This window comes from Trachurus japonicus, chromosome 15 (genome assembly GCF_045865225.1).
Source record: "Trachurus japonicus isolate A0001 chromosome 15, Traja_1.0".
Taxonomy (NCBI): domain Eukaryota; kingdom Metazoa; phylum Chordata; class Actinopteri; order Carangiformes; family Carangidae; genus Trachurus; species Trachurus japonicus.
The window spans coordinates 15,554,588-15,582,311 of record NC_140921.1 but is presented as its reverse complement, the minus strand read 5'-3'; the positions used below and the strand labels follow the sequence as shown (position 1 = coordinate 15,582,311).

Below are 27,724 nucleotides of genomic sequence, written 5' to 3'. Positions count from 1 at the left end.
TAGTGATAGATAAACATCTTTATAAATAAATCCACAGTGACTCAACAGAGATGGACACACAAAACATGGCATATGCATATTTTATTAAGCTGTTCCTATTCCCATCATGTACCGTTTTATCTAATGTTTTACCGAACAAGTGAAGCAATTTACCAGTAAGACCGCAGAGCATGAAAACTAATAATTTCTCATCGCTGAAATCATCATTTAAACTGGTTTTATGAAGCTGTCTCTTGAAATTAATGCAACATTGAATACTTGAAATATGGGAACTAGTGAGAGAAGTGGGATCATTTTTGTAAATCTAATTTTTGCTCTTCAGACCGTTTTGTTGCGACAGCTGGATACTTAAAGCGTGCAACCATGAAAACAGTTTTATGGACAATGTGGGCTCTCAGGGCAGAGCAAATTTACGACAGATATTAACACATCTTATTGTGGTGTTATTCAAAATCAGAAACCTCCCGTTGCACTCAGACTAGATGTTTACATAGATTCCTGGTAAAGGGATGTTTATGTAAGACAGGCCAATGACCTGTCCTATTAGGTGCCTATACTATGATGCTCTCATGGCTGAACTGACAAGAACACAGTAGTAACAACATGCCAGCTGTGCAGCAGTGAGCACCTGTGGCTCTTTTCACTGAACCTTGTCTGAATAAAGCAAATTAGTAGTAACACCCTCACGGGAGCTCATTTCTCCCTCTCGTTCTCTACTTTCTCACATATGCGCATCATTGTTAAATGTGTCCACAGCAGCTCTGGAGCCCATTCATGTACCATATAGCAGCAAGGGAACAGCAGGAAGGCAACCGAGCAGGAGAGCTTTAATGAGCAGCCTTAACAAAGAGCAGGCTTCTGCCTGACAACCTTCCCATCCAAATGAGCAATTACCATCCTTCAGGACAGGTCTTACATTCCACTACACATGGAGGGTCAGGTGGGTCAAAAAGTGAGTGTAAAACCTACAGACCTATTGTAGTATTGTAGTGTACTGTACTGTACTGTATTCCTTTACAATGGCCACCATAACTAATGGCACATTGATCCTTTTTATTTGGGTGAGGCAAGCGGCAAGATGCTGATCAATAAAAACCCTATCAACTCTGAGGATGATGGAAGGGAATTCTGCAAGGTGCGGAAAAGTGTCCCCGAGCTCATCCGGGGGGAGGAAACAACGGGACACACCCGCCGGAGCCCATTGGTACAACGTCACGCGCAGAAACTACCCGAGCGAGGAAGGTAAATGAATTACAGATGAGAGGAGGAGGAGGAGAGATAGAAAGCTGAGGATGCAGGTTTGCTCCCCAACACACAAACCGCACATCAGGAGCGGCTACACTTCGGTGAAATCCAACTTCCAGCGGTCTCAGTCAGCTGACAGCGAGGAGATGCGTCCGCAAAAGCTTTAATTCGACCCCTTAACGTCCTCCTCTTCTTCCTCTCCTCCTCCTCTTCTTCCACCTCCTCCTCCTCCTCCTCCTCCTCCTCCTCCTCCTCCCACCACCACCACCAGCGAGGAGCATCCCGCACACTGATCTCACTCCGACGGGCAGGCAGGCAGGCAGACAGGCGGACTGACACAAGCCAGACACGATGCGTGGATCTCCCCGACATGGGACAGCCGTGGGATTTATAGTGCTGCTGAACGCGCTGCTGCTGCTGCTGCTTGCGACGCAGGCTGCAGAAGGAGCCTTAACGGACCATCTTCTGGTTCAGTTGCATGAGGACGCACAGGATGAGGCGCACCAACTTGCAACACAACATGGGTTCCAGAGTGCCCGAAAGGTAGGGATGCTCGGATCAAGCTGCCATAGCTTTATTTATTTGTTTATTTTTTTAGAATGTTTTTTAAATAAAACCAAACATTAATGAATCATTCATTAGAATTTTCACATTAATCAATGGAATGAATCAAAATGAAATCACTGAAGATACTGTACATGGTGAAACATTTGCAATCTTTCATCATAAATACTCTGTGTTTAGTCACATAGAGAGTCCTGCGGAAAAGATGCTTAGGAAGCTTTTCAGGCTTTTCCATTATTGGCACTTCATTACACTTTTTCTTAATTTGATGACGTCATTCCCACTAAAATGCAGGCTCTAGTAAGCAGGTTGCCCATTGGCTCAAGGCCCATTGGCTGGGGACTCAACTCTACTCAGGCCAAATTCATTTATATTGTTGAAACAATGAAATGATCCCATGCCAGTGTCCTACAGAGCAGAATCATCTGTGAGAGCTGGAGAAAAGAAAAGAAAAGAACAACCTGTTTTCTCTCATAACATGAAGTTGTGGTTTGATGTCACCCTTTAGAATCTGATAGATTTCATCTTTGTGTGTTTAGTCATTCAATCCCATTTTTAAATTGGCGAGAACAAGCGTGTGTTTTTGTTGAATTACTGTGAGTACCTGATGTAACCCCCTTTCTTTTACATTGCCGCTTATCAAAAACAAAACACACCTTGCTCTGAGTATTGTGTTCCTGCTGCTTTTCGTGACATGCATGGCCTCCCCTGCAGACATTTACACACCTGACACAATACGTCTTATTAAAAAGCCTGACAAATACAGCACACATCACAACATGTCAAGAGACGGTAACAAGCTGTTGATGGCAGACCAATAGAAATAATTCACCGACACTGTGTACGCCTTGTCACATGTCAAAATAAATGTGTGGGTGAAATTGGCTGGAGCCATAGTCAGTGAGGCGTAGCAGTATACAGAGAGGTGCTCCAGCTGCTCTGAATGAGGATTTTCTGTTCCTGTTTTTTTTTTTTTTTTTTTTACCTCCACAATGATGATGATAATAATGATGATAATAAACCCTGTTTCAATATGTGTCTCATGATATTGTGATATCTGTGTCGTGGCCGTGCAGCATCACCTGTTCTGTGATTGCTAGTTCCGTTTCTTGTAGGCACTAGACCCCTCCACCCCTCTACCCCCCAACTCACACCCCCATCTCCTGCCTCCCAGGTTATGTAATCTGCAAGCTATATTTGTCATGATGGGATATGCATCATTAAACAATGTCTGTGTTGTTTGAATTATATTCTGTTGTTGCTTAATTAACTAGACCAGGACACCGAACTGCAAGACACGTCCAGATGTGCATAAAAGAGAGAGATGAAAGAGAGAACGGCAATCAGCCAGCATAAGCAACATTAATTTGAAGCATGTTTTTCTTGTCATTTTTGTGTTCATCTATTTTTTTCAAAAGAATTAAAGAACAGTATAAGATAAGAATAATCCTCGTCCTCCCATAAGAATTTCATTTTCACATTAGATCTGACAGCCACATCCAAGAGCATTTATTTTGAGGATTGACCTGTACCCTGACGGTTACTAAAGCATAAGGGGGTCTTTAATCTGTGCACAGAGCCGGAGGGAAAGCTCTGGATCATGCATCTCATTTCTCTGCCCTTGTGATTTATTATGGTTGATTCCGGCACTGTTCCTTAAAATAGACCCTGGGTGAAAGCCAGAGAATCTGTGCCCTTGCTCCCACCTGGAGGATGACCTGCTGTCCTTTTCCTCCTTTTATGACATACTGTATTTTTGATTTATAATAATAATATTTGCCATTTGCCACCATTTGCCATTCAGGCACTTTCTGATTGCTGCCTCTGTGTTTGTTTCTCGTCTCTGCCTCTACTCCTAAGCCATCTTCCTCATCTTTATTTTTACCCAGCTTCCTTTTGGAGAGGGACTCTTTCACTTCTATCCTCAGGACACTTCAAAGAGACGAAGCAAACGGAGCACCCGCAGCAGACAGCGGCTCCAAAAAGACCGCAGGGTAAGCAGACACACACAGAGATAGACACATAAAGGAGCGCACACTGTGTGTTTCATACATATATGTGCCTACAGCAGCATGGTCACGGTTATTCTGAGGGCTGTTTATGTAAAACACAGTGGGGAGTCAAGGCTTATATGTTGGATGCATCTTGCAGAGAGAAACTGCACATTGTGTCATTCCCATATTTCAATCTAATTTTGTGACTGTCTGTGCTACAGACAGTGCTGAGCAAGGATTTACAAATACACATAAAAACAAAACTGTTTTATTTTTTAGAGAGATAGAGAGAGAGAGAGAGAGAACAGTGAACTGTAGGAGTGGTTTCCGTAATTGATGATGTCAGGTGTGCTGGTTGTACAATGTCAAGACGTAACATCAGTTATTGACAGGAAATCATCCCACCAATCTTCAGGGACTAGGTTTCCTTCCACTTGCTTTGAAAATAAAATGAAATATGAACCTCTGTCTAGAAAAAAAAAGTCTCTCAAACACAAATAAATGCATGTGACTTCACAACACAAGTAAAGAAGAACACTGTCAGTGTTGGTCACTGCTGTTGAGATAGATAGGCAGATCACTGCATGGCCTGCATGATCCCTACTGTGCACATTCAGTAATACTATCATAGACCCTTGGTGGCTCTGCTTTTTTCTTTCTGTTTAGTCCAAGCAAAGACAAACTGACTGTGTTCCTCCTATCAGGGCAACTTGAAACCCTGTGGGCTGCTGCTAATTCATTATCCAGCTTTATATCACTCACTGAATATCTCTTAGAGGCTTACCTTTTGCTGATAGTTATCACATAACGCTTTGGATGCGTTTTCAAAGCTTTTTTATGCTCCTCTTTTGTACTTTGTTATGATTTTCAGGGTTTTTACAGTGTCTTTCCTGAAGCATTTTTGATAAGATCCAGGCCAGGGTACAGCTAAAACACAAGGTGTAGCATGGGCACTGTATTTGCATTAGAAATTCAATTAAATAATATAATCAAGCTAGGTTTTTATATGCCATCATGTTACCAAAAAGTGACACCAGCTAGGCCTAAATGGAAATTATAACTATGGACAATTATTCTCTCAGTTAATCATAAATCATTTGGTCTATACTGTACAAGGTAAGAAAATCAATCAGTCAGTACTCAAACAAGGAAAACTGTGGTTTCCCACATTTTTGAGACTCTTGAACTACAAACCTTTAATGATTCATTGATTATGTGGATTTGTTTTATATTGATCCACTTACAATTAAATGGTTCTTACTTGTGTGAAATACATGAGAAAGACTCGCTTTGTCTTATCCAAATAAAAGCTCAGTGTTTAGCTCTGTCCACCGTTGGGGGTGGGGGGTGGTGGTGAAAGTGGAGGTCTTACTGCAGACAATGAACTAACCTCTCTAATTGCGGTTGTGAGAGGTGCTAATGAAAATAAATGTGAGCCACTCCACCGAGCTAATACAGCTAATGGAAGAGAGACAGCACGGACACGGGCAGGTCCACATTCCAGATGCAGGGTTATAATCAGATGCTTGACATGCTCATATGCAACACTGCAGTTATTGATTTCTGCACATCTCTGAAATTGATGAGGTCAGCTAGTCTGATTTAATGTTGCCTGTTTGTCATGCTAAAGTATCCCAACCCCCACCCCCTCACATCTTTCAAGATAATAAGGTGGACATATCTCAGGTTTACACCTGCGGATCTGTCAGTGAGGACGATGAGGCTAGCTTGTTGCATTTGAGCATTTATGAAGAAAATTGATGCACATAAACACTAAATGGTATTTTACAGGTAAAAATAAGAACGCGTACTGTACCTTTTGCAGTAGTTTTTTATTTTAAAGGAGCAATTGCACACTTGTTCAACATGTTAAAATCCTGTCTCTAATTGAGTGGCAGGACTGAATGTACTGTTGGATGGATTCCTCAGTGTCCCAGGAGACTTGTTCTATGTTGGACTCTATTAGTGGAGCATGTTGACCCACTTCTTACTCACCCACTATCTTTTCCTTGTGTCTCTCTGCATCTTTCTCTATGCTTACTCGTCCTTGTCCTCTCCTGTCCTTTTACATTTCCAGTCCTGCATTGATCGATAATGTGACATGTATTTATCCCCAAAACCGTGCCCTCATCCGTCCATCCATTCATCCATCGATCCATCCTACTATGATTCCTTACTCCAATATTTTCCTCTTTTTTCACACGAGATAAATGCATCAAAACCTATTTTAGACACACTAGGAGGTGAATAAATAAACATTGAAAAAGGGAAATTGAATACATCTTTTTGAATCAGCAGCATGTCTTGACCCTGAAAGACACATGCCGGGAAAAGCCAGGAGGGAAATGAGGACGAGGAGAAAGGCAGCACAGCTCTTTTATTTGAAGTGAACTGGAGTGTTGTGAGTTGCGAGCAGGCAGCGGGCAAAGGCGGAGAATGATGGTCATGCATGGGCACTGTTTGATGTTGTGAGTGGGCAGTATGACATGCTGTCTCAAGGGAAATACCAGCTCTTCTGCCAAGTGATGGAATAAATGGATGATGGATGGAGAGAATGTGCAGGAGATGGGGAGATAATGTAGAAAGTCCTGAATATGTAAATTATACGATGAGAAACAAAACGTGAGGCTAATTCAAGCATCGGTCTAATTATTTTCACCAGTTTGAAATCCTCCAAGATAGAATACAAACATGGACATCTGGTTTTACTTCTTATTTTTCCTGGACTTGTCATTTAAAGGACTTACTGATGTGTTAATTTACGGCGTGTGTGCCCTCTGATTGCTTAGAGTATGCCATAAAGGAAAGATGTGGATGAATAGGCTTTGACCATTTTAAAAGGCCTGTCTTAAGTGCTGCACTGCTCTCTTATCTGTGGTGGTAAACACGCCAGACAATGCCTGTTCCTCTCAGTCACACTGGAGTGAATTTGCTAAGGGTAAGCACAAGAGGAATATTTAGGCAAAACGCTGCTTTGAAACTGTTTAATAGCATCACTAAGTCAACTTTATTGGAATTAAAAGGTTTTTTTTTCATCAAGCCATTTCAGGTATAGATTTATTTTTAGTGTTGACAATTTCATAAAGAAAAAAAGTCAATTTTCAAGCTTTTCTTGTACACCCCCACCACTCACACACACAAACACACAGACACAAAGAGACACAGAGACATAAAAGGACCTTTAAACCTTTAAATGAAGTCATTGTCCTTGAGACCTCAGTGACAAGCAGATTGTTGCTCATACGTTTCAAACTGAGAGCTTCACTTCAGGCTTGGTTTAGCTGTACTGGCAGACTCTAATAGATTAGATGACTCGTACTTAACCTCACGCGTGAAGGTGCTTATTTGATGAAATTCACTCAAAGGGAGTACAGTTTCAAATGAGAACGGCTGAATTGATAAGCTATACCACTGATTCCTGTTGACCCAATATCTGGAGACAAACATGAGGGTGGTGAAAGACATTTATCTCCATTATATTATGTTATCTGGTTTTGCAGCAGATTTCAGTAAGCATATGCAATCCAAAACACAGCTGTTCATCAGCCTTCATGATTCGAAGAAACACAAGGGTAATTGTGAGAGTAATTACTGCAGCTTTCTGTTGTACCAAGAGGAGAAAACAACAACAACAAAAAACATTTGTTAGGCAGGTGAATTGAGAAAGCCTTGGCTCCAGCTGCAGCTGCTCTGATTAGGAGAAAAAGAATAGCTCCTTTTATGTTCTGTCTTCTTGATACATTAGAGATATGATCCCCCCCAAAAATGTGGGACAAAGACATTTTTTATGTGGGACAATGATTACCAATGGAAAGTAATTGAAATGTTGATAGATTGTTTGGGTTTGGTCTGGGTTGTATCTCATGCAACATGGCACTGCGTGTTAAGGACTCGTCTAAAGAAAGCGGGCGGATGGGGAGCCTACTGCAATCTCCTGCCTCTAAAGGAGTGGTGGAGGGCTCAACACATCCAGCTGGATAGCTCAGTGGGTAATCCCTATGACTTCAGAGTGGGAGGCTGGGGGTTTGAATACCAATCATGGCTATTAGTTTGCCTGAGTCAACAAATTCTGCAGAAGGAGAACGTTTTTTTTTCTTTTTATAATAAATTGATGTGAAAAGTATTTGCTTTGAAATCAATAGCAGAACATTTCAGTTGTATGACTGACTTTGTTCCATCTCACAGTTTTGACAAAGTGACACGCTTTGGGGGGACTGCTGGATGGGTCAGTATGTAATGGTATCGAGGTCAGTACCTCGGAGCATTGTCCCCGTGGCACAAATTAAACAATAAATAAATGTAAATACGAGGGTTAGGGTTATTGATTTGTGATTGATTGACGTCGCTCACGCACCTCTGTAATAAAAGTGTTTGTGTCTGTCTTTCTTCACAGCCATTAGAGCAAGATTTTATAACCATGTCAGTGCAGTGGTGTTTTTTTGAAAACTAGCTAGTTAGAAAAAGCAAAGAGCCAATCAAAATGTGGGACAGTGTCAATATGCGTGATGTTGGACAAGGATTGAAAGTGCTGTGCAGTCCTGCACAAAGCAGGACACCTGGTGGCCCTCAGTAGAGAGCATCTGGAGTTGCTGACTTCTCATGCACAGAGGTAGAATAACAAATCTGTCACGAGAAATCGGATTTCTAGTTTAACTTACGTGCTCCAGCACAGGTGCCACTATCTGGGTTTTTATTATTGACTGACGACGAGCTGATATTTCTTTTGCTTTCTTCCTCAGGTGAAGAACGTCTATGAGCAAGACGGTTTCAGTCGTCAGAAGCGGGGCTACAGAAATATCAATGACATTGAAGTCAACATGAGTGACCCTCTATTCACCAAACAGTGGTATCTGGTGAGTAATCAGCCAAGCGGCTGTCTGCCTGCTGCCTGACCTTTAGCACCAACTGCACATTCTTCCACCTTAATGAATCAGAAGCCAGGCATATTCCCTTCCACTTTCTGAATCAATGTTGTTATTCATTCTTTAATTAGCCTGTCCAGTACTGTCGGTGCCATCTCAGTGCTGCATTCATGCCGCCTAGTTTCCTCCCCTCTTGTTTACCCTAACTGGCAAGCGTGACTTTAATGCCATGGCAAGCTTGCGTGTCTGATGAATGTGTCGTATAGCTGACATTTACGTCCCCTTCCTCTCACCTCCACTCTCCCACCCCCAAACACTCCTTATCCATAGCCTCCCCTTCCCACAAACATGCATCCTCCACACTGACTAATTTCCTAATGGTGGCTCACCTGGGTGCCATGAGTCATGGATGTTCTCCATATTGTCTGAATGATTAGATAAACACAGGCCAGGCAGACGGGACCCCTGGGCTGGATCTTAATGTGGCTGAAGCTTGGCAACTGGGTTACACAGGCAAAGGAGTTACCATCGCAATCATGGATGATGGTGAGTATGAAGTGCTGTTGTTTTGTGCCCTAGGGTGCTGTCAGAAAGCACTCAATTATACCTGCACATATCCATTACAATAATTAAATGAACTACTTCGTTCACATCTGTTTAATGAATAATACAGTGACTAACTAAGGTTACTTTGAACATGTATCGTGACCACTGATAATGTGTTAATGTCCGTGTTTTGTGTTTTGTCTCTTGTACGTTCAGTTAGTCTGTAACTTTGTGTTTGCTGCCACCTACCCGGAACAGGTCTCTCTTGTAAATGAGACCCTGGGTCTCAATGAGATTTTACCTGTATAAATAAAGGTTAATAAATAAATAAATAAAAATTGTGTAGGAATATGGATTGGTTCAGATTGACATTCTCACTAACTGAGAACTGATTGTTGAGACATTCATCTTACTAATGAAAAAGTGTAATGAAAACCAGTTATTTCCAAAATGTCAGATCTCTCTTTTCTGACCAACACTTCAATATTTGTGGACCGTCTCCCTCTGCTTCATCCGATGGTAAAAGAGTATTAGTAAATTAGTAAAAGAAAGTGCAGCAACCAGACGTGACAGAAATGTGAATGCACGGCTTTTGTCTATTTACTGCCTTGACTGACATTTTAAAAATGATATACTTTCTGCAGCGAGCTTAAATACTTACTGCAGGTAGCTATTTACAACAGCGGTGAATAGTGACGGGAGATTATTGGCAATATGGAGTAGCAATAAAAAGATAGCAGAGAAAATTGCACACATAGCAATAGGTAAAAGAAAATGAGCCAAATAATCTTGGAAATCGACAGGCACATTGACTGGCAATATTTTTTTCTGTCAACTGTCATGGATGATAACGCCTGAACACACAGAACACAAAAAGACCTGCTTCGATTTACAGTTAAGATATAAATTATAACTGATGAAAGAAATGGCAAGTCATTCAATTTAAGAAGCTGGAAGTAGAAAAAATTCATAATCAAACATTAAATAAAATCAATCAATTCATCAACAGATTGATAGTTTCACGGCTATTCCATACATATCTATTTTTATTTCCTTGTTTTGTGTTAAAATTAGATTAAGAACAAACTAAGTGTAATAGCAATAGGACACTTAAGGTCATGCTATCCTCCATAAAGCACTCCCTCTCATTCTTAATCACTTATTATTGTCAACATTTCAGGCATTGACTACCTACATCCAGACCTGGCATCAAATTATGTGAGTACCTCAGTGTTATTGAATTTCATACTCTCCTTCATTTCTTTGAGCTGCTGTTAATAGGTGAAGCATGGGTTCAGGTGCTGGATTTCACGGGCTTCATGTGGCGTGCCATTGGCAGTGACAGGTGCTTTCCAACTTGCCTTCATGGCTGCCGAGTCTCCTTGTATTCCTGGAGGACGCAGAAACAGGCAGACGGCCAGCCAAGCTGTTTAATGTTAATGCACACTGCACTGTGGCAGGCACAATGGCAGGCCGATCTGTCACAAGCAGAGATAATGCCAGGGTTGGCGCTGCATAATGTGATGCTCTATCTCCAGAATACTGATAAAACCTTAAAGGACAAGAGGCATTGCTAAATGGAACAAGGAAATGCAGAAGGCTTAGTTTGATTTGGCTGTAAAGTTGCCTGGTGCTGTCAGTGTGACTTCATTGGGCTGTCGTTGAATCCAAGGATGCACTAATGCAAACTCTTACTGTCACAGACACGGAGGTGTTGTGAACGAGTGAGTCATGATTCTTTGTTGGCCACACAAAAAAAAAACCTGAAAGAAAAAAAAAATTACAAAAAAAACCCCTTTTAACAGTTACACCCATACTTCTTTTTAAACACACTTTTTCTTAAAAAGTGTCAGTAATTTGCATACTTATCTATCTACCCTATTAGTTCATATATTGTTGCAAAGAGATAATGAAGATGATCTGGGAACAGTGTGCTCTTTGTTTTTCTTTTCCACCTCAGCTCATGTGCACATGGTGTGATTAATTTAAATGCGGCTTGCATAAGTGTGTGTTTTTCTCTTTCTGTGTGCATGTATGTGTTCACTTACCACCATGTTTGCCTGCATTTGCATGCTTCTTGCCTGTGAACAGAGACGAGCCGTGGCCCAAAAATAACACTCAGCCTCAGCTGGGGTGATGCAGGAGCATGCTCCGCTGGATTGATGGATCATGCTGTGCATAGATCTAAAGTGTGTGTGTGAGTGGGAGAGAGAGAGAGAGGTAGATAGAGAAAGAGAGAGGGACAGTGTGTACGTAATCCTGTTTTGTTACTGTCGTCATGGTGTTTCACAGACCCACAAAGACCTCCCACTGCTAGCTGAATAAAAACAAAACAAAACAAAAATTCGGAATAAAGGTCCTTTTGGTATCATCACATCTCTGTTGGATTTGAACTGATTGTGTGGTTGTGGTTGATCTATGTGTGTGTGTGTGTGTGTGTGTGTGTGTGTGTGTGTTGGGCAACCAAATGTCAGTTTATGCGAGGGTGCTGGATTATGTGCCTCTTTGTTTTTTCAAGATTTCCCACTTGGAGTGGTGATCATACTGCAACAGCTCATAAGATACATTCTGACATGGTGAATTAATTGTGAGATTGTGTGTGTCCTGAAATGAGAAGTTGTCCAATTTCATGGCACATTTATCTGCAAATGCCAATAGTTATTGTAGTTTGAATGAGTTTTACATAAATAAATACATTTATACAGATTCTAGTATCACACTGCTAAGTGATATAATAGCAGACACACTGTAATGCTTATTTCCTGCCTTTAACAGATCACAGTATTTCAAATTTCAAATCTTGTTGTCTCGACAAAACAATTATCACGGTCTGTTTGACCTGATTCCTGCACAGGAGCTATAAGTGTGCAGGTACTCCTTTTGTGTCTCTGCTTGCCTGCCTCTGATCAATACTAGTATTGTGTTTGGGGCGATTTTAAATAACAGAAACAGCGATGAGGGGATGAACTCTTTGTTGTCTGTCTTAAAGAGAGGAGCAGGACCAGAGGTGTATTATGGGGTTTTTATGTCCCTTCTGTGAAATATGTTGTTGCAAGTGAATCTCTCCACCCCCTTGTACGCCCCGGCAAGTTACCATGACGACACGCTATGAGGTCACATTACCGAGAAGTTCCTCTCATATGTTGCTTTTATTTGAATTTGTATGAGAGATGGAGAACGGGATGTTGAGAAAGGGGACGGTGCATAATTATTGTAGAGAGCTGTTTTAGGAGGGAAAACAGCGATGTGACATCTTTATATTGGTTTGATCAGATATTAATCTAGCAGATAAACTAAGCTGTATCTTGTATCTAGGATTGTATTGTAGTAATGTTATGTTTTGATATGAAGAAGCAATCATCATCACTTAGGACACAGGAAGTTTATATCATTTCACACCACTGAGGCTGCATCTAATGCGTCATCTTTTGTTGTGGAGTATATGCGGCTGAAAAGAGAAAAGAGATTTGCATTATATTGCCAGGTTGATGTTCACAGCCTTTTTATTAGAGCAGGGCTATCGAAGGACAGTAGGCCTATCCGTCTTCACTGTAGTTTCTTTAAAGTTGGCTTGGACCTTGTGTTATAGATTCTTCAAGGTGCTTTTACCTTGTAGCATCTTGCAGTGGACTTTCAAGCAAGGTTACATCATATTCTGCGTCAACTCTCCTAGATTATAGATAAAGTCAGCACCAAATGAATGATTGAATTGAGCCAAGCTAAAATGATGAACGGCACTGCATGATAATATTTTGTCTGTGCTTGGTCTACATCAACATAAAGTACTCCAGGACATTTAGTCTATGACAAACCTAAAGGTTGATTTAAATATTTAACCTTTCAGGAAGAAGAACTGACATTTGTTACTTTCAACAGTGTAGCCCACGCTAACATATGCTGCACTGAAAGGGATAACAAAAATGTGCTTTCTTAAGTAGAGGAAATTCTGGAAGGTACGATTAGGCCTAACACACAAGCAGCCACTACAAGTAGAAAGAAGCAGAACATGTAAAAGGTAATTTGTTGCTCTCCATCACTGTGAAATGTTTTTTATTTTACATTCTCGTCTACTGTCAAGGTGATGACATCGCCCTCAACCTCCATGTTGATATGTCTAAATGTAGAGAAACAAGCCATGCTGGCTCCTGCTATAGCAACTTTGAGTCATTGTTCTTTGAAGGGCCATTTGCTCAGAGGATGGCGACCAGCTGAGGGGTACTGGGGAAAGGTGAGGTGAGTGACGGTGGGCACAATCCATTATTATCACCCTAAATTTGTCACAGGACACCAGAGGAATTGGAGGGTCTGATTGATAGCCGAAGATATGAGCTTGAAAGGCACAGCAAATGATTCATGGACATGCCCCTGTGTCATTTATTCTCAGCACATATCACTCCATTTAATGAAAAAGATTAAAAAACAAAGCAACAACAACAAAAAAAAAACACTCACACTCACACACCTGATGTGAGCAAAGCTCTGTTTGGGAGCGATGTGTTCTCTCTTCACAAATGTGCTCTTCTGAATAATAATAACATTTTGAAGCCAGTTCTTAGACTTTTTATGTCTTTAACCAGTTTCACAGATTGAGTTGTTCTACTTGTACTTATTGCTCCTTTTACACCTACATTTGAGAAAGAGAGAGAAAACAAATAGGTACAAAGGTATGAATATGTCCCTATGGGCATTTTCTCATGAAGGACCAATCGCTGTAGTATTTCTACATTCCTCTAGTTACCTGCCCCACATCTGAGTAATTACAGTGTTTCTCTATTGGGTCAGTACGCTTTAGCCGCCTAGCTTTCTCTGTGTCGTTGACTGAGTCATCTCCTCTAAATGCCAGCCAGCAGGGCTGTCATATACCCCAGCATGGAAACAGCCCCCAAAATTGATCTGATGAGTTTTTGGCCTATGACTGATGAACAACAGTTGTGGTTTCTCCAAAACTGTGACCACGCAAACCACCTGTTACTGGCTACACAGAGCTGAATAGAGTGACATGAGTGACAAGTGACGGAAAGCTTTGGAAGTGTGCTACAGAAGGCACAATAAATGTGAGACGTTCCCCCAGGATGTCTGTTAATTCTTAATGTGTGTGCATGTGTGTGTGTGTGCGAGCAGCGTGCACAATGTCCTCCAGACATGGCTATCCTGATAATTACATTGACTGCATTAATGTCTCTCTGGCAGATGTGTGTCTCCTGCATGATCTTCCTCCTGCTTTTCTGCTGCTGGTCATTCTGATCCTATTACTTTTGGTCATGTGGAATTAAATGCAGGCAATGTTTGGTTCATTATTTTCTCAGCTTGAAATCCCTGCTGTGACCACACATTATACCAGTGAGGCAGCAGAGTTAAGATGTGTAGTAAAGTAATGTATCATCATGGCTTTCAGCTCACAGTTCATATGTGTAGGTTACCACTTGTAAAATATAATGCAGTCTAACATATCATTCTGGAAGTTGTAGTTAAATGTGACAGTGTCTGTCAAAATCCCTGAAACAGTTTGAACACAAGTTGAACACTGTAACCTCTGTCTATTGCACACCTTTAGTCTTCAAGTAATACTTCAATGTTTTTTTAATGCACTTATTTATCTTCTTGCATATACCACTCTCATGCACAGGAAAAGTGAAGCTATAGTCATCGGATAGCTTAGCCAAGAATATAAACTTGGGAAAACATTGAACATAGCGTACCAGCACTTCCACAACTCGTACAAAAACTTCAATGTACATATGGCGAGTTGTGGTTATATGCACCATGCTGGCTGATTTGGTTTGATTATTTCCTAGATGCACCTAATAAACTCTAAGTATGTCACACTAGCAAGCCATGTTTGAAAAAAACTCAAAATCACTCCCAACTGGTGCATCCAGATAACAGAACAGACTGTGGTAAAGGTCAGCACTTCACTTTGAAATGCTCCTCTCTGCCTTCTCTGCTTTTGTTTTTCTGCCTCAGTGTTGTTGTTTTTGTAAATGCATCCATTTGGTCCTTTCAGAATGCCGATGCCAGCTATGACTTCAGCAGCAATGACCCGTTCCCATTTCCACGCTACACAGACGACTGGTTCAACAGGTAAAGCTCACCCAGCCAACCCCTGTTTATATGCTCAGTGTGTTTTTTGTGTGCATGTGTGTGCTCTGCCTGTAGTCTGGCAGCTTCCCTACTATTGATTTTCTCTTCACATAGTTCCATTAAGACATAATGGTGCAGCATAAACAGAGCTGTTGTCCAGCACAACAAAATAGAAAACATAATGCCTATTTTTACCTGCTCACTTGGAGGAGATAAGGTAGATAAAGGAGGACTAACACAAGTCTAGTCTGCTCTCAGAGTTGCAGTGTTCACAGTGGTGACCTGCTGTCTGATAACACCTTATCTGCCTCCCATCTCCCAATCACACTGGGTGATCCACTGCCGCTGCAGCACATGTCGAGGAGCGGAACAAAGAAAAATATATTCTTTCTCCGCCTCTCCTCCTCCACCGTGCCTTCATCTGCTCATATGTATTGTGTAGTGCATGTGAGTGTGTGTGTGTGTGGGAGTGAGAAGGGAATATTTGGGTTTGCCAGTGTAGCAGTTGCTGACTGTCGGGCACAACTCGCTGGCTAATCAGCTGGTTGTTATAAATAGCTGCCTGTCTGTAGCAAAGCATGCTGGGAGAGAGGGGTTGACTTTCTGCAGTGTCCCTGTGGGGAGCGGAGGATGGAGAGATAGACACATGGTGCACACGAAACACTGATATGTGCAAACATATTCAGTCGGACACAGATGAGTGATGGGAAAACGAATAGATAAATCATAGCTTTCCATGAGCTAATGTTCATCAGGTCACAGAATTAAAGAGTGTTCATGCTAATTTTAATTGATTTGTGGCTACGAAAATGCTTTTTTCCATCAACAGTTTTCTCATTCTCGTCAATAAAAACAGGGGATATATCTAATCTGTGATATCTTATCTCATACTTAATCCACAATATACCCATTGTAAATTCATGCAAATCCCCTATTTTCTGCTCTTTGCTGTCACCAGTCATGGCACCCGATGTGCTGGAGAGGTGTCTGCGGCAGCCAATAACAACATCTGCGGTGTGGGAGTCGCCTACAACTCAAAGGTGGCAGGTGTGTGTCATATTAAAGCCGCAGATTGGACAGTGAGAGGAATAACAATGAGCAGAGAGTGATGATCATAAATGACAGTTCTGATAGCAGTATGATGAAAGGATCAAAGATGATAATTCACTCTGAGGGAGTACTGTATGCAGCATGTATAATACATTTCCTCAGGGCAGAAATAAGAAAATGAGTATTGACTACTTGATTTCTGTCCTGTGATGAACCTGACATCAATTTCTTGCCATTTCTAAGGGTATGATGCTACAAATTTGTGATATTGTACTGCCGTGACACGATAGATAGTGTAATCCTAACCAGCCAAAACAAGTTTTATCCATTGATATATATTGATATAACTACGATGTATTCCAGCAGCAATAACAATACAGTAAACCAATGTTAACCTGAATTTGAACGTCAGATTCATATGGAGGTGTTGTCGTGTCAGGTATCAGGATGCTGGATCAACCCTTCATGACTGACATCATTGAGGCATCGTCCATCAGCCACATGCCCCAGGTTATTGACATCTACAGTGCCAGCTGGGGACCAACAGATGACGGCAAGACGGTGGATGGACCCAGAGAGCTCACGCTGCAGGCTATGGCTGACGGCGTCAACAAGGTGAGGGTGCATTGTAGGCTAGGAGGGTTTGATGATAATGTGAAAGTGTATGAGTAAATAATTTTGGTGGTTTTTATAGGCTTTCTATTCCATCCATTCATTTTTGCAAATCTTTAATATTGCCTGATGAATGAGACCACCAAATTAGTACTGACTGCAATCTCACAATAACCATTTTTACATATTAATGGTTCCAAGAGGATGGATCTTAATGATCTTTCCCTGATGTGTAGCTCATTTTATTGAGTTTGAGTGTAATGTGTCAACACCTATATGATGGATTGGCACACAATTTGGTAGAAATATTCATGTCTGCCTCTGTTCATAAATTGTAATAACAATGATGATACCATGATTTTTCATCTTGTGTTACTATCAGGTTCAATTTCAAATTTGAAATTTAAGTTTAAGTTTAAATATAACTTAAATTTTATGGTGACACCCACAAAACTGATGAAAAAAGACAGTTTAGAAACAGCCAGTCCATCCCAGCACCACTATTGTGCGATACTCCGATATTCCACAGTAGACATTCAGCCCTGCTTTCTCAAGGACACCTCAGCAAGGTGAAGACCTGCCAACTGGGGCTTAGATATAAGCCCTCTGGCGGAAGGGCAGTCCTTTTGGACGCGCACACAGACACACAGAGTTGCCATGCTAACAGTGCCACTGCCAATTACTTGCTTGATTAATCATCATGCACCGTTACTGGCAGGTGTGGGTTGCTCTGAAGTGACCCTCTCTCAGGCAGGGTAGCTGAGTAGGAGCAAAGCTGACTGTAATCTCTGATCATGTAAACACACCCAATCAAGCAGCCACTCTGCAATTTGCCTCTTAGATTCTAATGATCGCTTATATAGGATTATGCTGCCACTACAACAAAGGGAAACATTTAAAATAAGAAATCGCATTATGATATATTAACAACCGAGCCACACAGAGTCGCTCTAAGTCGGCATCATAGACATTACTGTGTGGTTTAGCAAATTGCCACCAATAATGGAAATGAATTACCCCATGTGTGGTGTAAAATTAAAGCGCATTGTTTTACTTGATGGAAGGCAAAAGTCCTGAAGCTTCAGAGGTGAGCTCAGGGATGCTCAAACCTCTCTTTGCAATTCAAATAGAGAGACAAAAATAAGTGCTGTGAAGGGAAGGACATGCCACTCCTCCTCCACTTGATCCTTTGTTTTGTAGGGAAACCTTTTGTAGAAACAGGTGCAGTGTTTGGTGAAGAGGATGCTCTCTGCATGGAGCCACAGTCAGTTGTTTCATGCTTCCAGGCACACTATCAGTAACAAAGATGACATTTTAATCCGTGCTTCAATATATGGATGGTATTATTCGCCACCTCAAAGAAAGGGTAAAGAATGCTTTTAATATTGTTTTGTGCCTTCACTACTGTAATGCCTGTTTATCCACTGTAACTAAAACAGGTTTATCTGTAACATCACACCTTGCCTGTTGAAACAACAGCTTGTCTGCCAGGGTATTTTATTTTTACACTGAAAATTTCTAATTTGTCGCGATATATATTGTTATGCAAATTGTTAGTATTAATAATTTCATTATTATAGAGGTTTACTTATGATTTCACCGCTGCTGTACTCACTCAGCAAGAAACCAAACAGCAGCCATGTACACAAAATAAGAATTCCACACCTCTCTGTTTTCACCCTGCAAAGTGTCAAACAAAGACAAATGCAATAAACACACACACTATAACTCATCATAAGCCTGAGCACCTACAGTACCTCAGGCGGTTTGTTCCACAAAGCAAAGTAAAACTAAAAGTGGTATCACCATCTAATTTTTTCATATTCTTTTTAGGTGCAGTTGACAGCTACAGTAGTTAGTAATCATTTCCCTCTCATTATTTTGACATCTATACAGTTTAGCTCTCGTGGCTGCATGATTTTGATTTGTTCTTTGACCATTAGGCATTAGATTATGTTGATGATGGTAACACACACCGACACCTATTGGGTAATACACCGCCCTGGTGAAATTCCCTAATTCCCAATTCTCAATTCTCATTCTGGCTATGTAACTCCCACTGGTAATAAGCGTAACACATTGCTAATGATTGGATGGTGATTTTTTTTGTTCTTGCTTTAGGGCCGTGGAGGAAAGGGCAGCATCTATGTATGGGCATCAGGAGATGGTGGTAGCTATGACGACTGCAATTGCGATGGTTATGCCTCGAGCATGTGGACGATTTCCATCAACTCAGCCATCAATGATGGACGCACCGCCTTGTATGATGAGAGCTGCTCCTCCACCCTGGCATCAACGTTCAGCAACGGACGCAAGAGGAACCCAGAGGCTGGCGTGGTGAGTGTGTTTGTGTACACAACATGTACATTGCATGTTTCATGTGACTGACAAAAACATCATCTGAAATGCTTGTTGTGGAGTTGTTTTTTTACACTTTGTGTTCTTTGAGGTTGTCCATTTTAGTGGGTATATGCACTTTCACCGTTCAAAGATGACTTGTTTTGTGTTGTTTTGTGTCTTCCAAATATCTCCTCCTTCCTAGATTGATCTGTAAATAGCTTCCTTTCAGTTTGCCCTGCAGGCAGTGCATCCTAGGCCTTTCAGGAGATTGGATGAGACCAGGGATAAACCCTTAGAAGCTGTTACACTGTAATTTATGGTTGGTGGTGGGAAAAAAAATGACTTCCAGGTGGAGGAATAGCTTCTTTGATTACCTTCCTGGACATGCCTAATTATGCTATAGGTTCTAAAAGAGAGAGGCTGCCATACTGTGATGAAGAGTTAGAGCATAGTGGATAAGGAGGACATATTATGCTTTTGCTATAATGTACTGTATTATTTTGCTTTTTGTGTGTGTAAAAGTTCTACAGAGTCACAAGGCTCAAAGTACACACCACTGTCAGGGCAAAACCCACTTTTCTCATTTGCACGAATTATTGCCTTGTTGGGGATCCATGAGTAACTTCGTGTCAATATGTTCTTTATTGCCACCCACCAGACACTCCCTGCAAAGTATGTTTTGTAGTCGTGCCAAAAAGACACAGCGTTCTCAGTTTCCTGGAGACTTTATATCCTCTTACCAAAAAAAAACCTCTAAAGAATTTTTCACGGTTCCCTCCATTGTTCCTAACATTTTACTGTGAGTCTGGCACCACATGGACATCTTCAAAATCATGCACAGCTTGACACTGGATTTTCACAGTGATCTCTGAAGGAAGCAACAGTTTTCACTCCATTTACAAGCGAGCACGACACAATAAAGGGCGAGGCTAGGGTTATGTAAATTAGCAAAATGGCAAAGTAATGGTGACTCCCTACCTTTGCAATGATAATGAAGTCAAAATGTCTGTCTGTTATTCAATTATTGCTATTTGTTTAGCTTGAAAGTGTCCATAGTAACAAAAAGCATTCCAGGTTATGAATATTATCAAGTAGAGGTAGAAGGGCTGACCTTAGTATACATCATTGAGCTATAACTCTAACTGATGCATGGCTATTTGGATATTTATTTGCAGAATTGTATCACCGGTTGATAACAGCAAAAATGAATGGATGACTGAGTCACCAGAATCAAAGAGACCCAGAGAGCATATGCTCACAATAAAAAGAAAGACAGCTAAAGCTTTAATAAAGATGGTACTTTCTCATTTTTGTTGAGGACAGACACCTGCAATTGATAGCGACCATTTCAGTAATGAATGCTCTTATATGTTAGCAAGGCTACATTGATAATATGGGCTGACATTCTATAACATGCGTGTGAATTTCCCAGTGTACAAAGGCAGTGGTGTTTATGTTTGTGATTATGCAAATCACCTTTGGCTGTTGACAGAGGCACAGATCTTCCCTAGGGTTTCCTGTCTAATTGCAGTCAATCTGTTATCATTTCTAATTAAGAACCAAATTGAATAAATAAACGCTTATTCAGTAAATATAAACACAATTTGTCAGCCGATGCTATATGTGAAGAATTCAGCCAATGTTTAGTTTTTAGTTTTTTCCAGGTTAAGAATTATAGATTGGAGGAATGTCCTTAAACTTGTATCTTGAATATATCAGTTAGTGCGAGAGGGTGCTTGGCTTTGGAAGAGAAGAGAGCATTTGACTCGAACTTACTGCAGCTCACCTTCACCTTTACTTTATTTTTTAAAATTTGTTTCATTAATCCTTTACAGAGAAATTGTTGCAATAAATTCTGAACAGTACCTCATAATAAATGCATCCTCTTTCTTTCTTGTGATTTGGTAATTCCAGGCCACTACAGACCTGTATGGGAATTGCACGCTGCGTCATTCTGGTACATCAGCAGCAGCTCCGGAGGCAGCTGGTGTCTTTGCTCTGGCTATTGAGGCTAAGTATGTGATCTACTGCCCCTTCCATACACCTGTTATAATTGGGATTATTGATTTAGATGGGCTGTTTGTATAAAACATTATTACATTACCACATTTAACTGTTGAAACATAACAGTTCTTATGCTGTTCATTTATGAGCTACTGTTTCTTTACCACACCGGTCTTTCACATCACATTGAAGTCTTTGACTACCTTTGTCAATCTCTATCCACAGGTACTTAATTTTAATACCCTGTGCCCGCATACCTCAAAAGCACAAATAATGTCTCCACTTTTCACAGAATTGCCTATTTATCAAACCATAAGCTGAATGAAAAAAAAAACAGCACTTACTCCGTCGCCCACAAAGTACAGACTCTATGTGCTTATGCCAAGGACACAAATCATATTTGGATCAGTGCTCTTTATATCTCAGCGCGAGGCTTGAAAATTCAGTTTATATATTGTTAGAATACGCTCAGTGCTTATGTTTTATTTATTACTGAACTTCCTATATGCATGATGCAGATACTGCACTGGATGATGAAAGGGTGAAACACACTGCAGTAATTGGTCATCTCAATCTGATGAAAATGTTGCAAACTATACGCTAATGGTGAAACCAGAGCTTCAGTCATTAATGTTTATGATTACATTTGTGAATCATGTCATATTAATGTTACAGCACAAGCTATATCTAAAATCCTGGAGAATTCAGAACAAGTAATTCCTTGTGGATCAGAGAATAATTGAAAAAATTATGCGACTTAAATAAACCCACTGCTTTTTTAGATAAATATGACAGATCTAATAACCTGGAGAATATCTGCTTCTCCAATCCCAGAAGAGAGACGCTCCATTCTCTCAAATGCTTCATTTCTCACATTAAAGGCTGACAGGGCCCTGCTGCCATTACCTAACACCAGCTAGTGGAGTTGAGTAAAGAAGCACTGTTTGCTTTGCACACACAATAATGATGTTGCTATTGGGAGGAGCGGATACTCACCCTATCCGGCGGCAAATAACCCACCGGGCTGTTAGGACGAGAGCATGGCCTTTTTACTGCCCAAACACACTTGAACCATACAACAGCAGTGAGTCAGACAGAACAAAGCTTTCACTATACACAGACAACATAATGTAGGGAAACACAGACAAAGCCAACCATCTGCCTCAAAGTACTGACCCTATGATGTTTAGATAATTGAAGGGATGTCATTGAAACAAAACCATGAATCAGAATAGTTTTACTATTTTGTTCCTGCTCCTGCCTGCCTGATATTTCTAGCTTACAAAATTGTCTCTGCTCCATCACTCTGTCACTCTGGCCACGTTTTGTCTTCCCCAGCCCTAACCTGACATGGAGAGACATGCAGCACCTGTCAGTCCTGACCTCCAAGAGGAACCAGCTCCACGACGAGGTCCATCAGTGGAGGAGGAACGGCGTGGGCCTTGAGTTCAACCACCTGTTTGGTTATGGCGTGCTGGATGCTGGAGGCATGGTGAAAATGGCCAAGGACTGGAAAACTGTGCCTGAGCGTTTCCACTGTGTAGCCGGGTCCATCCAGGAGACCCAGTAAGTTACATTTCTATTACACAAAGCATAATACATGTGAGCATTATGCATTCTGCAATGTCAAACTGTACCCACCAAGATTTTGAAAGGAAAACACAACTGAGCACAAAAGACACGCTCATCTAATTACTGGGTAATCCCAATAAGGCCTAATTCAATAAAGCATCTGTGATGGGAGTGTCCACTTCGTAACCCTGTAATATTTAGATTAGCTGCTCAGTCTGTCTGATGGTGCTGTAGATTTATAATGACATAGTCTATTATCCTGGCAGCCGCTCTTTGTGGTCTAATGCATCAGTCATTTTTTTGACATTTGAATTGGATTTGTGCATGACAGATAATGGTAAACAAACCCTAACAATTCTGCAGAAAAGCTATTGAGAAGGCATCTGGTGTCATCTTGTTTTGATTAAAAGTAAAAATTGCGGATAAGTCATTTCAGTTTCATGAGAAGAGATACATAAAGTTAAGCTTTTGAGAGAAGTAATAACACACTTGTCTTATTGCACATAAAAATTCATAACAATAAAACACACAGTTGCTGAGTTTAATAAAATCACTGGTTGTGCTGCTACAGTCTTCGTCATGTAAGTCCTGTTTTGAAAATAGATCACATTCTGTATATTTGACGAGGATCCCTTTAAAAGATTCAGTTATATGAGGAGTATGTAAGTCTCTGCCCTCATCTTTGTCAGATGCAGCTGCAGTTAGCGTCCTTCATGTCATCTTATCCCCTCAGTGTCTGCTCACATTAAGTAGTATCTCCCTTTGCTTCGTCCTATCTTCCCCCCTGCATCTCCTCCATCTAGCTTTCACCCGCCTCCAGCCGCTCTCGCTGTCATCTTTTCCTTTTTCACTCTCACCCCCCCACGCCCATACCCCCTTCCACCACCCCTCGCACCCTTCAATGCCTCACAAGGGCTTTGCTCCCTCCATCCATCCATCATATCCTGAGGCTTTGACTTCCCTTGTGTGACGTCTGGTGGTTTCCTCTGGCTAGCCCCCCTCGTTCACTCTAATTAGACCACCATAAATGGCCCGACATGGCATGCCCCGGAAACACTGTCAATTAAAGTGACTGACAGCCAGGAAGGGACTCCAGGTGGAGGTGTTCCTGTGTGTAAATGCGTGCGCGCCTGTGTATGTATGTGTGTGTGACCTAACTGTGAGCTTTCACATGCATTGTGAAAGTGTCAATGTGTGGGTGAAGATAAAAAGACTGTGCTACGTCTGTGGATTTCTTATTTTAGCCTCTAATCAGAGCTGCACAGACAACGCAGACACAACAACATGCTGTGTGTGCCTCCCCTGAGTGCGGTGCCAGATAAAAAAGGGAGCATCCCTGAAGAGTCATATAGCTTTTAGTGCATCCTTGAGGACATAACACGGAAATGGTGGCGGTGACTTGCCCTCATGTGGACCTTCCTTGATCATTTAGGTTTCCACTGTGTAAACTTTAATCAGCTCAGTCATGGAGTAATGTTAATTATCTGACTAAATAACAGCTCATTAGTGAAGTGTTTATGAGGGAGAAATACCGTATTCATATTTCAAATGTTTTTGAGCTGTGACTTAAAAGCTGTGTCGCAGGCTGTCATATTTTTCATCGGCTCCCTGTTTCCACAGCAGCACCGCAGGGCTTCTGCTGCTTCTATTGTCGTAGAGATATAATTACAATGAGCCCACCTCTGATGATAGTGTATCACCAGAGAAAAGCAATAAACACCAACATAGCCATGCTCGTGAGCTCACCGCTCAGCACCGACCTGATAGCTGCTCTGGCTGGCTGCTGCTTACTTAACTGGAGGAGAACTTCTCATTATTCGTGGAGCTGGCATGCAGTGCCCTACTGTGTGGTGGGGTTGTTTTTAATCTCTGCTGGTCGTGCCCATCAGAGGCATCCCTCTCCCTGATCTATGACCGACTGCTGTAATTACTCTTTTCACATTATCCGATGGGAACCGTGCACCTGCTGCACACAAATGGCTTTGGGTGTCAGGAGTGAAATCAGCACATATTCGCTTCCAGATTTAGCTATACTCACAGTCGAATGAACTAATGATACCAATCACGAAGAAATAATGATGAGACTTTTACGTAATAAGAGTAAAGATAAAGATAACAAACAAAGTTAAAATGGCAAGTTTGCGAAAGGACTTTATGTTGTCCCTTTACACTTAACATTTGCACATAACAACCCACATACAGTATGTTATGTTATTAATAAAAAAGAACAGTTAAATATTTGGTTATGTCAGATTTCTCAGCATGCACACTCCCACTGTGAATTGCTGTGTTTATCTGGGAACAGTAATTCGCCTCGTCAGCCCTTACACTCATCTCTCTGTGCACAGCATAGTGCTCAATTAATCATTTTTTGAGTCGACTGCTTGTTCCACACGTCCACTCTATCACGCATTTCCCATATCTTGTCTCTGTTGCCTTTTCTCCACCTCCCTCTCGCCCCAATTTCCCACCGCCGGCAATGTGGCTTTGGCCTTTAATAATGTTATTAAGCCTCCTCATAGCCTGGGGTCGCCACCCCTGTCCTGCTGTGTTCTCACTCTTTCTTTCCATCATCCAAAGAGATGAGAACAGCAGTATGTCCTCCCAACCGCAAAGTCGTAACAATACAGGGACCAGCCTGCTTTTACACCCTGTTCTGAACAAATCCATCTGGACAAAAAAGAAAAACAATCCCTTCATGCACAGAAAAAGAACTAGAATTCAGGATTTAGATTTAGAGTAGTGCAAAGAGATGAATAATATTTATGAATGTATTTTGGAAATTTGGTTCCACAATTTTTTTTAAATAATTTACAGTTCTAATTCTTTTTAGACTAATAAATAATAGAAACAATGATAATATAGCTCCTACAAAAGGGTACTGTGTAAAAACTGATGATACTGTTGCAACACAATCATTTCTCCTGAAGGTCTATTCAGTTGCTGCTCTGTGGCTTTTCAGCACAGCACTTGATCTTCTGACTTACTAATGAGACAGAACTTAAAGTGAAACATCTGTCTTTTTTGTTGTTGTGTGTGACATGTGTACAGTAAATGATAAATGGTAAAATTTGAATGAAACCATAGGAGTTCTTTGAGTTTGAAACTTTTAGAAAACAGATACTATAACAAAAATGATTTCAAATTTGTGGCAGCTCAAAGAAATATGTGACCAAACAAGACAGATTTATCGCCTCCTCTAGAGAGAAATTATACGGTGAAGCAAGCAGACATGACAATCATCACTGCCATAAAGGAGCAGGTTCAAAAAGAGGCTTGATGCTTTTTCAGGGTTGGATGGTTCTGTAAGAAAAGTAGGTCAAGTACTGTATTTACTGGGGTGTTTCTAAAAAATAGCAGAGCAGGGTGTAAGTAGATTGAACGTAACTTATAATTCTTCCACCTGCTGCTCTCAAACCGTCACAATGACTTTGCTCTGTCAGTTTCTACACAGTCTTACTGTAGCTTGTTCAATCTGTTTCTCCTCCTCCAGTAAAATCCAGTCTGGCAACAAGCTGGTGTTGGCCATCACCACCGAGGCCTGCCAGGGGAAGGACAACTTTGTCCGCTACCTGGAGCACGTCCAGGCCGTGGTCACCGTCAACGCCAGCCGCCGCGGCGACCTCAACATCAACATGACCTCGCCCATGGGCACAAAGTCCATCCTGCTGAGCCGAAGGCCCCGCGACGATGACTCCAAGGTGGGCTTCGACAAGTGGCCCTTCATGACCACCCACACCTGGGGCGAGGACCCCCGAGGGACCTGGGTCCTGGAGGTGGGCTTTCAAGGTGAAGAGCCACAGCGCGGGGTCCTGAAGGAGTGGACTCTGATGCTGCACGGAACACAAAGTGCCCCTTATATAGACCAGATAGTGCGTGATTATCAGTCCAAACTTGCCATGTCCAAAAAGGAAGAGCTGGAGGAGGAGCTGGATGAGGCTATAGACAGAAGTCTGAAGAGCTTGATGAGTAAAAACAACTAAACTCCCATCTGCATGTTGCCAACTCTTTCACTTTCTCTTATCTCTCTCCCTCTCTGCAATCTCGCTTTATCCTCCTCACTGCATCTCCTCAGTTCTCTCTCACTCTCTCGTTATCCTCCCTTTTGTCTACCTCTCTTACCCTCTTCACCCAGCTTTTTGTTATCAAGTGTTTCAATTAGCCCCCAACCTTCAATGAATGTTTCTTGTAATCCATGATTAAAAGTGTAACCTTCAATAATCTGTTCTACATAGAGAAAGCAAACTATATCACCTGGATTTTTACACTCTACAGAATTGTACATAAACCAAATATAATCCACTCTTTCATGCTCTTGCTTTAACTGCCCTGCACCTCTCTTCTGCCAACTGTTATACAGTTTGTGACTGTAAATGATTTTCTGTGTCATTCTACTTAAAGTTTAATATCTTGCAAACAGAGCAGTGATACTTCTTTCTGTTTATATTTTTGTGACATACACTGTTTATATAAACAAGGAAAGGAATGTGTGATTCATTTTGCAGCCTGTGGTCCTCAGTTCATATTTCATAATCTTTGACGTATACTATAATAAATCTATTCAGCTGTTTATTAAAGCACTTGAGTGATTTGCAACGCACTACTGAACATGCTGAGGAAAAGTAGAATTATCTGTCATTTCAATACCCAAAACTTGGGACAAAATATGTTCTGAAAGGAATAGCACAAGCAGCTTCTGGGTCTAGTAAAACCTCCTAAACATAACATACATAGGGTCTATAAATAATTCTGTGTTATATGAGACATGCAGTGATGATCACACCTAGAATTATCACAGTCTTTTGCAGTTCAGCTGCTTTAGTGTTTCAATGTTTTTGCTTTACCGCCCACAAC

General features: G+C 41.3%; 1 protein-coding gene across 1 annotated transcript; it reads left to right on the top strand.

The window, feature by feature from the left end:
- Positions 1 to 1,214: 1,214 nt before the first annotated feature.
- pcsk2 (proprotein convertase subtilisin/kexin type 2) lies at positions 1,215 to 27,447 on the top strand. Its single transcript, XM_085799893.1, has 12 exons — positions 1,215 to 1,788; positions 3,699 to 3,803; positions 8,543 to 8,656; positions 9,103 to 9,211; positions 10,392 to 10,429; positions 15,216 to 15,292; positions 16,251 to 16,339; positions 16,782 to 16,957; positions 19,076 to 19,291; positions 21,209 to 21,309; positions 22,637 to 22,864; positions 26,364 to 27,447. The coding sequence occupies exons 1-12, from the start codon at positions 1,597 to 1,599 to the stop codon at positions 26,851 to 26,853; spliced, it is 1,935 nt and encodes a 644-aa protein (XP_085656019.1). The 5' UTR covers positions 1,215 to 1,596; the 3' UTR covers positions 26,854 to 27,447.
- The last annotated feature ends 277 nt before the right edge of the window (positions 27,448 to 27,724 follow it).